General features: G+C 44.7%; 1 protein-coding gene across 1 annotated transcript in view; it reads left to right on the top strand.

Moving 5' to 3' along the window:
- Positions 1 to 12,041, top strand: part of ITGB3 (integrin subunit beta 3) — a gene marked incomplete at both ends in the record, with an annotated part of 70,993 nt that extends 58,952 nt beyond the window's left edge. Inside the window, 5 exons of the mRNA XM_080713555.1 lie at positions 1 to 105; positions 1,775 to 1,875; positions 3,991 to 4,110; positions 9,806 to 9,972; positions 11,976 to 12,041. The exon at positions 1 to 105 is cut by the window's left edge and continues 118 nt beyond it. Coding sequence (XP_080569681.1) covers positions 1 to 105; positions 1,775 to 1,875; positions 3,991 to 4,110; positions 9,806 to 9,972; positions 11,976 to 12,041 — 559 coding nt within the window. The remainder of the gene's footprint in view (positions 106 to 1,774; positions 1,876 to 3,990; positions 4,111 to 9,805; positions 9,973 to 11,975) is intronic.
- Positions 12,042 to 13,516: the final 1,475 nt, after the last annotated feature.

Consider the following 13,516-nt stretch of genomic DNA (forward strand, 5'->3'; position numbering starts at 1 on the left):
CCGGGGCAAGTGTGAATGTGGCAGCTGCATCTGCATCCAGCCAGGCTCCTATGGGGACACTTGTGAGAAGTGTCCCACATGCCCGGACGCCTGCACCTTTAAGAAGTGAGTGGGCCCCCCATGCCTATAATCCCTGTTCTTGGGAGGCTGAGACAGGAGGATAACAGGTTTGAGACCAGCTTCACCAATTTAGTGAGGTCCCTCTGCAACTTAGCAAGCCTTGTTTCAAAATACAAAATAAAACAAGCTGAGGTACAGTGCAGCGGTAGAATGCCCTCACAAAACAAAACAACAACAACAACAAAAAGAGCTAAGTGGGCACTTTGGAGTGACTCCCAGGCAGTGGCGCATACCTATAATCCCAGTGCTTGGGAGGCTAAGACAAAAGGATCGTAGGTTCAAAGCCAGCCTCAGCAACTTAGCAATACCCTGATTCAAAACGAATGCATGTGTATCCACGTTCATAGCTGCACAATTCACCATAGCCAAACTATGGAACCAGCCAAGACGTCCATCAACAGGTGAATGGATTACAAAACTGTGGGATATGTACACAATGGAATTTTACTCAGCCATAAAAAACACGATTACATCATTTATAAGGAAATGGATGGAACTGGAGGACATTATGCTAAGTGAGATTAGTCAATCACAAAAAATAAGAAATCAGATGCTTTCCCTAATATGTGAAAGCTAAGGAGAAATGGGTCATAGGAGGAACTCTAGATGAAAAAGGAAATTGTATAGAGGAGCAAATAAGACAACCTAACTGAGGGGATGGGAGGGGGGAAGAAGGAAACTCTCTAAAGCATAGGATGTTTTTAAACATTTCGAAGTCAACCACTAAGTCAAGCATGGGAAGGAGGGACAGGGAGGGAATGGGGTAGGGATTGGGTAGGGGCTAACTGGGCAATGTGTGCATGTATGTCTACACAAGTTTTTTACCCCATTATGATGTATGAATACAATGCAGCAATAAAAAAAATAAAAAATAGAGCTGAGGGAGTGGCTCAGAGGTAGACTATCCCTGGATTAAAAAAAAAAAAAAAAGCCAGGTGTGGTGGTGCACGCTTGTAATCCCCGTGCTTGGGAGGCAGAGACAGGAGGATCGTGAAGGTTTGACGCCAGCTGCACTGACTGGCTTAAGAGACCCTGTTTCCAAATAAAAAAATAAATCAATAGGTCTGGGAGTATAGCCTGAAGGTAAAGGGTTTCCAGGAACCCCAGTACCACCACCAAAAAAAAAAAAAAAAAAAAAAAGGCTCCCAGACTGTGTAGGGCTCACTGTTCTGTCACAGCCATGGGTGGGACAAAATGAAGCTTTGGACCTGGGGCCAGATCCTGCCAGATCCTGCCTATGTGTGTGGAGAGCACCCCCACTCCTGACCTCCACATTTGACTATCTGGGCCCCCAAGAAGGTCTAATAGGTGTTTGTGTTTGTCTGTTTGTGTGTGCGTGTGTGCGTGTGTGTGTGTGTGTGTGTGTGTGTGTGTGTGTGTGGTCCTGGGGGTGGAACCCAGGGGCTTTTCTATCTCTGGGCTACACTCCCAGACATAATTTTTATATTTTATTTGGAAACAGGGTCTCACTAAGTTGCTGAGAGCCTCACTAAGTAGCCGAGGCTGGCTTCGAACCTGCATGATCCTCCTGTCTCAGCCTCCCAAGCACTAGGATTATGGAGCTGCTCTCTGGGTGCATGGAGGTCAGAGGTGGGCTGGGACACCTACAGGCTGCTGCTTCCTGGCCTTAATCACTGTGTCCTCTCTTCTTTAGGGAGTGTGTGGAGTGTAAGAAGTTTGACCGAGGGGTCCTCCACGAGGAAAATACCTGTGCCCGTTACTGCCGGGATGAGATTGAGTCTGTGAAAGAGCTTAGTAAGTTCTACAGGTCTTTGGGCTGTGCAGAAACAGATTTTGAATGTTTCCACTTCAATCTCAGAACCTATCTAGCTCCCATCTGTAAATCAGAAGAGTAATGGCCACTTTAAGAAATGTCCCGCAGGCCTGATGCATAGTAGGCATGAGTTGAAGGCCGCCTTTCCTGAAAAGCCTCCTTTGCTCTGACCCACGTGTCAGCAGTCCCTTTCTCCTCTCCTCTGCTTCCTGGAGCTCACAGACCCAGCAAGAGGCTGTGGATAATTGTGAAGGGTGTATAAATTGGGCCACCCTAGCGTCACCCTCTCCCAAAGAAAGGAAGATAACACACTCCATTTTACAGATAAAGAAACTGGGGCACAGAGCTGGGAAGTGGCCCATGATCGTCATCATCTTAGTCTAGTGGTCTAGTAAGCCTTTGCCTGGTTTACATTTTTAAGAGTCCAGCAACACCCAGGCTTTTGCTTAAACCTTTGCTGGTTTGGAGGGAAACCTTCACTGTTATGTATTTATAACCAAAATCTTTATCCTGAAGTGCTTCTAGCTTTCTGGAGCCTGCTATCCTAACCCCAAAATAAGACAGATAGAAATACACACAGTGGGAGCAAAACTCTTGCCTGCAAGAGTTTAAAGTCTAGTCTGCTTCATCTGACTTTAAAGGAGATGATGTTTGCCTCTGTCAGCACATCTGACCAGTGGAGTTCTGGGTGGTGGCAGGGAGATGTAATCTCTGAGGGTATCAAGGGACCACAAAGGCAGGAAACACATTTGTGGTGAGAGCCAGAGTAAGACACAGCCAGGCAGTCAGCTTTTGGTGGGAGTGTTATGGAAAAGAGATCTCTGGACCTTTTGGCTCATATCGGAAGTGGGGCTGGGGGAGGCTGGTGATTTGGGAATTGAATTTGGAGAGTTAGTTTTTCTTCTAGGAAAACATAGACTAGGCTTCTGTGATTAGCTTAGAGAGACAGAATATATTGAGATCTCAAGATAGTTTTATCATCTAGATCAGGTGAGTTTTATAAATTAGTTGATAAGTATCTCTCTGTCTACCTCCTGCCACCTCCATAATCATTATAAACATAAATGCTTTATCTGCATGGAATTATATAACTTATGAAAGATATAAAACCATATTTCCTGCCCATTATTTTTTTCTCCCAACCGAATGAAGCAGAACTATAGTACTACTGATGTCTTTATTTTGTGGATGAGGAAACTGAGTCTCAGGAAAATTAACTTACCCAAGTAAAGGTGTGCTAAGAAGAGAACTGAGTCCTGGAATCCTTACTCTTTCTTGTATGCTGTGGCACCACTGTTGGCTTTTGGTCCATTGGATATGCTTCCAGACTCATGTTACAGTCTTGCTCCATTGTTTATTTGCAGTGTGAATTTGACACATTTGCTTAATCTCCTCATGTGTCAGTTTTGCCTGTTTGGTTTTATCAGTATAGGACATAGGGCACCTGGTGGAGGGTAACCCCCAGTATCATTGACTAAATAACAGGTTTTAGAGTTAGAAGGGATGAAGCCTACAAAGCATGGTGAGAGTCAGAGAGGAGGAATGGCCCTGGGAGGCACACTACATCAGAGACAGAAAGATATAAACTATAAGAGCTGTATAAGCACACTATTGAGAATACTGAGCAATCAGAGAAAAGAGAGGGAAGGAAACTCCTTCTGTATGTTAGGGACTGTTTATTTTATGCATAAAATTCTCCACCAACCTTATAAGGTGGGGGCTGATTTTCCTTTTATGGATAGATGAAGAAAGAGACTCAATGAGGCCAAAAACTTACCTAAGATTATGCAGCTAATAGATAGTGAAGCCAGACTTTGAGACAGAATATATAACATTGTTATATAATATGTCTTCAAGAGGAAAGAATAAGAACTGAAAAGGGCCTGTGAGGGACAAGATACATCTATGAGGCTCAGTGAGTAGTAATTGTCAGGTGTGACAGCCATCTTGAATCTAGGCATCTTGTGTAAGGTCAGGCATAGAGTTTCCTGGCACATACTTTCCCAGAAGTCCTGCAATGGGAAGTTTGAAAGGCCCCATCTTCCAGGAATTGACTTGTGTTTCATTCGTCCATATTCTTCCCTCTTTTACCCCAGAGGACACTGGCAAGGATGCAGTAAATTGTACCTACAAGAACGAGGATGACTGTGTTGTCAGATTCCAGTACTATGAAGACTCCAGTGGAAAGTCCATCCTGTATGTGGTAGAAGAGCCAGGTGAGTGAACACTGAGGCTCTGTCCCTGCACCCAGGGAATGAGAGGACCATGTCAGGTGTCCATCACCCCTCTTAAATAGAATGGGTTAAGCATGGCCTTAAAAGTGATATTAGAGTCTACCATCTTGATGAGGGGATATCTAAATACAAATATTAGCAAGAAAGTAACTTCCTAATTAAGGAGACAGAAAAATAGAAGGTGGCTAAGGAAGTTGAGCATGGTGACACATGACTGTGATCCCAGTACTTGGGAGACTAAGAGAAGAAGATCACAGGTTTGAAAGAAGTATCAGCAACTTAGTGAGACTTTCATCAGCCTAGAGACTCTTTAAGAAAATAGGGCTAGCGCTGCCGGGCGTGGTGGCGCATGCTTGTAATCCCTGCGCTTGGGAGGCGGAGACAGGAGGATCGCGCTGGTTTGGAGCCAGCCTTACTGGCTTAAGAGACCCTGTTTCCAAATAAAAATAATAAAAAAATAGGTCTGGGAGTGTAGCCCGGATGTAAAAGGGCTTCCAGGAACCCCAGTACCACCAAAAAAAAAAAAAAAATAGGGCTAGCGCTAGGGCTAGGGTGGTGTGTAGCTCAGAGGCAGAATGCCCCTGGGTCCAACCCCAAAAATAATATGCCTGGAAGCTTCTTCCTTTTCCTCTTTTTCCTCCTCCTCCCCCTCCTCCCCCCTCCTCCTCCCAGGGCCTCATGTATGCTAGGCAGGCACTCTACCTCTGAGCTATATCCCTAGCCCTATCATGGCACTTCTTTCTTTCTTTCTTTCTTTCTTTCTTTCTTTCTTTCTTTCTTTCTTTCTCTCTCTCTCTCTCTTTCTCTCTTTCTTTCTTTCTTTCTTTCTTTCTTTCTTTCTCTTTCTTTCTTTCTTTCTTTCTTTCTTTCTTTCTTTTTTTTTTTTTTGCAGTACTGGGGATGGAACCCAGGGGCATTCTACCTCTGAGCTACACTTCCAGCCCTACTTTTTATTCTTTATTTTGAAACAGGGTCTCACTAAGTTGTGGAGGGCCTCACTAAGTAGCTGAGGCTGGCCATGAACCTGGGATCCTCCTATCTCAGCCTCCCAAGTACTGGAATTACAAGCGTGTGTCACCACACCTGGCTTCATGGTATTTTTTCTTTTTGAGTCAATAATATCCAGAAGTCTGTCAGGCGTGGTGGCATACACTTGTAATCCCAGCATTTGAGAGGCTGAGACAGGAGGATCCTGGTTCAAGGTCAGCCTCAGCTACTTAGTGAGGCCCTTTGCAACTTTAGTGAGACTCTGTTTCAAAATAAAGAATAACAAATAAGGCTGGAGGTGTAGCTTGGAGGTAGAACGCCTCTAGGTTACAACCCAAGTACCTAAAAAAAATGTCCAGAAGTAGAAATTTGAATCCTAGGACTTTATAGCACTTAGCATGTGTTCTACTGTATGTGAGGTGGTTGCCATGAGCAACCTGCCAGCTGCTGCAGAGGAAGGCCTGATGGCGGGAGGCACTGACCTTGGCAGGTTTATGGCAGGTGTAGTGATGGGTTGGGGCACTGATGCAAGGCTTCTCTGAACACTGAAAACACTGCTCACTCTCAAGGGCCCCTGGAAGCAGGAGGAGCCCATCATGTCCTACATGTACTGACCACAGGTCTGTCACTGTCCAACAACTAGATTTATTTGCTTCACCTTGGCACCTTCATATAGCCTTTGATATCATCCACTTTGTATTGCTATAACAAAATACCAGAGGTTGAGAAATGTATAAACAAAAAAGTTCACAGTTTTGGAGGCTGAAAGTCCATGATCATGTGGCTCCTTTAGATCAGTCTTTGCCAAGGATTCCCCTGGCTATATTCAAACATGGTGGGTGTTGGCTATTGCTAAGCACGTACTCTTACCATTGAGCCCAGACTTGCTGTTTTCATAAGAATCTTCTATTGTGGGAACTAACTGGGGTCTCATGAGAACTACATTAATCTATTTTGAGGGCAGTCCTCCAACTGACCTACTTACCTTGCATTAGGTACTGTCTCTTAAAATTTTTACCACTTCAACACCAGCACATTGGAAACCAAACTTTCAGTACATGAATGTGTGGGAGACACACTTGAACCACATACAACCATAACACCTGCCTTTCCCTTAAACCACAGATGAAGATAAGAATTATTAGAAAATAAAATATTTACTATAAATCAACCATTGTGCTAGGCACTGAGAAAATAACAGTAAATAAGGCAGATGTGATACTCACAGGCTATGGATGACATTGGAGCCAGATATGGTGGTGCATGCTTGTAATCGCAGTAGGAGGCTGAGACAGGAAGACCAGAGGTCTGGCTTAGTGAGGCCCTCTGGAATTTAGTTAGACCCTCTTTCAAAATAAAAATTAAAAATAGGGCTGGAGGTGTAGATTGTAGGTAGAATGTCCTTGGGTTCAATCCCTAATACCACATACACACACCCCAAAAATAATGGCATTGCAATGAGATAGGGCTTGTAATGGTGTCAGGTGGACAAGCGCTTACAGGAGCAAAGGAACAGTCTCCAAAGGTAGAAGTTAAGTCAGTTGCATCTTATCCAGGTGTGGTGGTGCAAGCCTGTGATCCTGGTATTTGGGGGGGGACTGAGATAGGAGGATCGCAGGTTCAAGGCCAGCCTCAGTTAGTGAGATCCTGTTTCAAAACAAAAAATAAGCTGGGCGTGGTGGCGCATGCTTGTAATCCCCATACTTGGGAGGCTGAGACAGAAGGATCGCACAGGTTCAAAGCCAGCTTTAGCTACTTAGTGAGGCTCTCAGCAACTTAGTGAGACCCTGTTTCCAAATAAAATATAAAAAAAGGTCTGGGAGTATAGCCCGGAGGTAGAAAGCCTCTGGGTTCCACTCCCAGTACCACCAAAAACAAACAAATAAACAAACAAACCAAAAAATAAAAAAGGATTGGGGATGTAGCTCAGATGTAGAACACCCCTGAATTCAATCCTTATTTACTACACACATACCCCACACAGAAAGGCATCATGTCTTTGCTTTGGGGTCTTTGCTACAACAATCTTTGAAGGCAGTCCTGCTGAACCACTTAACCAAATTATTTGGTTTGGGATTTTGAGACTGGCATCTACTGGCTGAAGTTGTGGGGTACAGAGTTGGGATGGTAGCCCTGGTAGAGAGCTTCTTAGGCTCTGGGCCAGTAGATCCTCCTCTGTGCTGGGAGCTGGGCTCCAGGTCCAGAGCTGGACATTTTCTCTTTGGTCTCCCTGGCTCTGCCTCTCTTATTTCTACCTCCAACCATTTCCAGGGGCTCTAGCTTCAAGGAGAAAGCAGGAGCTCAGATCCTGGAGCAGGGGAGGAGATTATTCTCTTCTGCTCCCTCTCCCCATGGCCTTGCAGATGCTCTCTTTGAAGGGCTGAGCTTCTACAGGGCAGTAAAGGAGTACTGGTTGGGCATTGGCCATGGAGGGTTTAACCACAGGGAATGGGCTCTTCACCTGGGCCCTCTTCTTTCCCAGACAGGGTTGCCAGATAAAATGCAATATGTCTGTGCCATATCTGGTACATGCTTATGCTAAAAAGCAACTTGTTTATCTGAAAATCAAATTCATCTGGGCTCCCTATATTTTTATTTGCTAAATCTGCCAACCTTACTCAGACTCCCCTGACCTTGGGTCACTCACCATGGGTCCACCACTATGTCTGGGACAGTCTTCCAGAGTTCACCTGATCTTGTCTTCTGCTTCTGGGAAGCCTGCCACCCGCCTCTGTTGGGACAGATGGGTAACAGATTGTTTTCCCCCCGGAGACCTCCCAGGATTCTACCTGTCTGTCTACACTAACATGCAGATCACAAGAGATTTCACTCTGAGGTTTGAGGGTCAGTCCTACCCCAGTTTTACAGATAATTCATAATTGCTTTCCCAGAAGAACTGAGGGCCTTCACTCTTGGGAATTCAGACACTGGAACCCCACAGCCTGTCTCCAGGGGCTGCTTCACTTATAGACAGGCTGTAATTTGGTGGGTTGGGAACTGGCCAGCTTGGTTTGTGGTGGTGGTTGTTTTTGTGTAATGTGTGGTGAGCACAGGGTGTGTGTTTAAAGAGGAAGGTAGGAGATAGTGTGGAAAGTGGGCGTGACTTCCTCTCCAGACTCGCCAGTACCCATATATACAAACACCTAGTTTCATAACCCTTGGACTTACCGGACTGAGGTCACTTGTCAGACACCTGAGGTTTATGGGAAGCAGAGCTCTGCAGAATCTAATCGGCTAACCCTCACAGGGGTGACGTACCTCAGTCTGCTCTGGTTGTTGACTAGGGTTGAACAGGAAGTCAGCTTTCATTAGGGTTAGAATTTTAGATGACTAAATATTTTGAGAAAGAACTCCAAAGATTGGGCTGGCAGGCCTCCGGGTCTCTAAACATACTAAAAAGGTCATTAGGTTCACAGTCTGTAGGGTTGTAAATAATTGATCTATAATAATAGACACAAATGCCTGTAGGAGCTAAATAGGCAAACACATTAGTGCAAATTAGTTGGGTATAAGAAGAATGCCAGTAACAATGGCAGCTGCTACTTATTGAGCATGTATTCTATGCCAGAAAGTGTTGTGAGTTCTTTAAAGATGCTTAACTTAATTATGACTTAACATATTTTCAAAGTGAATGTTCTTTCTTCTTTCTTTCTCTCTTTCTTCATTATTTATTTATTGTGTAGCACTGGGTATTGAACTCAGGGGCATTCTATCTCTGAGCTATAATCTCAGGCCTATTTTTAAATTTTTATTTTGAAGCATGGTCTCACTAGATTGATGAGAGTCTCACTACTTACTGAGGCTGTCCTTGAACATGTGATCCTCCTGTCTCAGCCTCCCAAGTACTGGGATTATAGGCCTGTGCCACCCAACATACCTTACTTTCCCAGTTTTTTTTTTTTTGTGTGTGTGTGTGTGTGTGGGTTAGGGGATGGAAACCCTCTGCCCTATTTTTTATTCTTTACTTTGAAACAAGGTCTCATTAAGTTATGGAGGGCCTCACTAAGTAGCTGAGGCTGTCCACGAACTGTGACCCTTTGGTCTCAGCCTCCCAAATACTGGGATTATAAGTGTGCGCCACCACGCCCAGATGTTTTCCCTGTTTTAAAGAAAGAGAAAGCAGAAAACAGACCCCCAGAAAAGTTAAATAATTTACTGAAGGTCTCATAGTATTAAGCCAGGATTCAAGCTCAGACACAAGTGGCACAGACATAAGAACAAGTTACACTTTGCCTCTGTTCACAGAGAATAGAGAGAATGGGGAGGACTCCTTTTTTGTATGTGTGCTGGGGGTTGAACCCAGGGGTTTCTACCTCCGAGCTACATCCCCAGCCCTATTTTATTATTTTATTTTAAAACAGGGTCTCACTAAGTTGCAGAGGGCCTCAGAAGATTGCTGAGGGTGGTTGCAAACCTGTGATCCTTCTGTCTCACTCTCCTAAGTTACTGGGACAGGCCTGTACCACCATGCCCGGCTGAGTTTTTTTTTTTTTTTTTTTTTTTTTAACCACCTAGGATGGCTTCTTACTATCCGAAAGTTTGCCCCTTTTAGAAAAAAAAAAAAAAAAAAAAGCTTATGTTTTAAGATCATTCTGTTTCCCTCAGAGGCCTCTTCGGTTCTTCATTAGTCTTGCTAATCAGACCTTATTCACAGCCATTTCAAGTGCTTCCTGTTCTCTGTTCCTGACAGAGTGTCCCAAGGGCCCTGACATCCTGGTGGTCCTGATGTCGGTGATGGGAGCCATTCTGCTCATCGGCCTCGCTACTCTTCTCATTTGGAAGCTCCTCATCACCATCCATGACCGGAAGGAGTTTGCCAAATTCGAGGAGGAGCGGGCCAGAGCAAAATGGGACACGGTAAGCATCTGTGTGGTGCTGCTAATTTTCTGAAGCTTTTGATTCCAGGACCTGAAGTGGGATTGGCAGATGCAGGTTATTCTCTGTTCTGGAATTCAGGAGATGGTCTGACTATACTGTTGTCTTTACATGTTCTAAAAACCACCTAGCCCTCTACCACACAGTGACCATGAGCCATGCCATGAGTACTGACCGCACAAATAGAACCCAGCTCTACTCTGACACCATGAAGCAATGAAGAAAAGCAACTTACTCTTCATTTGAGGGAGAAGGGACAAAGCTCCACTGAGGACATGTAGTACATCATATAGCAATGAAGGTCAAAGCATTCCACACACCCCCAAATGTACTAGCTAACATTTACTGAGAGCTTACCATGTGTTGGGATCTCATTTCTTTTTATATATTAGCATATTTTTATCTTTGTACCAACCCTATGTGGGTTGTTACATTATTGTTACCATTTTTTTTTTTTTGTACTGGGGATGGAACCCAAAGGCATTCTACCTCTAAGTTGTATCCCAAATCCAATCTTTTATCTTATTTTGAAACAAGGTCTCGTGAAGTTGCAGAGGGCCTCACTAAGTAGCTGAGGCTGACTTTGAACCTGTGATACTCCTGTCTCAGCCTCCCAAGTACTGGGATTACAAGTGTGTGCCACCATGCTCAGCTTATTGTTTTCATTTTATGAGTAAGGAAACTGAGAACACAAATATTCAGTAGCTCACCTGATTGTGAGAGGGAATTAGGTAATTATAGGAGTTAATTTTGGGGCCAGCCTCTTAGAAATAATAGCAGATGTCATTCTACATCATTCTCTTCTTTTTCCCCAGTGGTGAGATGGTGGCTTCCAAATCAGACTCTTCTCTTTAGACTCCCTGTGGTTTATCCTGATTTAACCCAATCAAACAAGTATTTATGGAGACATTTGTGTGTGTGTGTGTGTGTGTGTGTGTGTGTGTGTGTGTGTGTGTGTTATTTGGGATTGAACCCAGGGGCATTTTACCTCTGAGACACACCCCCAAACCCTATTTTTTATTCTTTATTTTGAAACAGGGTCTCAATGAGTTGTGGAGCATCTCACTAAGTTTCTGAGGCTGGCCACAAACCCAGATCCTCCTGTCTCAGCCTCCCAAGTACTGGGATTACAAGCATGCACCACCACGCCCAGCTATGGAGATATACTTAATTCTCCTGTGATTCATCTTCCACATTTTATGTTTTTTTTTTTTTTTTTTTGGTCCTTCCAAATGACCATTTAACTCCTGAATGTCTGAATGTCCAGGATGGGGCTGAAAATTTGTTTCCATTTGATGGTGACTCCAGGGCTTTGTGTCTCCAGCTCCCAAGAAACTGATGTGTTTATTAGAACCATGTAGAACATCTGAACCTCCAAAGCGCACAAGGGTGTGTTGGGTTTCTTGAAGAACTACTTCACCTGATGGGATCTGTCACTTCTTGTTGGAAAATAATCTGAGAAGCCTAATGAGGAGTTTACTTCCTGATAACATGACAGTTTAGTGGGTAGTGACTGAAGAGAGGAGATAGAAACAAACTGAGAATTACTTCAGCAAAACAGTGCTTTGTGTTTTGCTGTATATTTCTCTTTCTGTCTCATACCACCCAGCACTGCCACAATGAGGGAAAAAGGGGAGAAGGGTGACAAAGTGGGGGAGATGGGAGGAAATAGGAGAGGCCCGATAAAAGCTCTCCTAGGATGTTTTGGGATTGCCAAAGAGTGCTGGGCTTCCAAAGAGCAATAGACTGATTTTAAACCTTTAAAAATAGCAGCAATATGCCTACCTTCTCTTTCCTCTTCTTGCTTCCTCTCCGTTCCCATTCTAAGAGTAAATGTGTGAGTACAATGAGCATTAGCCTGTTTCATCTGTGGTATGTTCCCATTGAAGGGTGTCTTTGACAAATCTTGAAGATGAAATCGAAACCTTCAGGGTGAGGAAGGGCTGAAGAGTTCACTATAAGACACTTTCCTGTTCTCTCTGCAGGCCAACAACCCACTGTATAAAGAGGCCACGTCCACCTTCACCAATATCACCTACCGGGGCACCTAATGAAGCCATCTTCAGATCATTATCAGACTGTGCCGAGACTGTGGGAGTCCCTGCCTACATGTTTACAGAGGACAATATTTGTGGGGTGGGATTTGGGGCTTGGAATGGGGCAGGCTAAAAGAATGTGTGTGTGTGTGTGTGTGTGTGTGTGTGTGTGTGTGTGTGTGCGTGTGTGTGCGCGCGCGCGTGCACACATGTGCACATGTGCACGTGCATGTGTTGCATATGGGAAAGTGTTTAATTTAAAACTTGTGACATGTCCCCACAAGCAGAGGTCCTCAGCCTTTATCCTCAGAATGCTTCCTGCAGGGATTCTTTATGCTGAGCTTGAGGGGAAATCTGTGGAGCTGAGCAGGTATTCTTCATTACCTCAGTAAGACGTTTGCTTTTCTGGTCAGGCCATTCTGACCAGGGCAGGGCGAAGGGCAGGGTTGAGGCTTCTTATCTCAGAGGAAGAGATCACAGGCCTTGGCTCTATCCTGAGTTCCTGGATCTGGGGCCTGACTCTCAGCAGCTATGGTCGGACTCCGCAGCCTCTATCTCTTGTCCCTCCACTCAGGCTGAGGGGAGGCAGGGGAGAGCTGAACCATCAGGGATGCCTGTGCCTTTTCTATCACCAGGTCCACTTGTGGTTTCCCTATAAGGGGAATCCTTGCCACCTAATTCATTGATCTGTTGAAGGTGAAGATGGCAGGGCCACTCAGGAGACACACATGGCCTGGGGAACGTGCCACCATCATAATCACAGTCCTTCAGATTTGCCTAGGTGGCAGCTTTAGCCTGGAGGTTTGTTTAGAAGTGTCATCTTTAGACCAGTGCCATCTTTTTACCTCCTACTTCTATACCCTCACTGTTGCAGACATGTGCTACATAATGGGGATTTCTTTCACAACCAAATGCTTTTCTCCCAAGGGATAGTGCTACAGTTGGAGCTGGAGGTCTGGCCCTGCCCTCCAGAACTTCTGTCGCTTATCCAAGGTGCCTCTGCCACCTAAACCTGGCCCTCTGTGTGCTACATCCATCCGTGGGGGTGATCGCCCCTACCTACCTCTTGGGTGTTGTGGGAAGGAGTCATTCTGGGAGTCTGTTGAGCATAGTGTCCAGATGGCATGATGGGCCAGTTGGGGCAGCATGTGTGGCCTGTTCTATGGGCCAAACAACCTCGATTTAACTCAGTCTTTCATCTGACAGACCACAAGTGCAATTTTATTTTATTTTTCTCATTGGGGTACCTGAAACCAGGCTGAGGTTTGCTTAATCTAAAAAAAAAATGTGTAGAAATATACTTGCTTTATATTTGTAATTTTATTTGATGCCAAAGGAAAGAATAAAAATAAAACACACATATGTGGGCAGGATATAGACACCCCCACTTGGCTTTAGTCCTAGCCAGTTGCCCAGTTACTGGACCCATAAGGGGCTCCCTCTTCCCAGAAGCCTGTTGAGATGGACATATGGACATGCTGGACTGTTCC

The sequence above is a fragment of the Muscardinus avellanarius genome (assembly GCF_963383645.1).
Source record: "Muscardinus avellanarius genome assembly, chromosome: 16".
Taxonomy (NCBI): Eukaryota; Metazoa; Chordata; class Mammalia; order Rodentia; family Gliridae; genus Muscardinus; species Muscardinus avellanarius.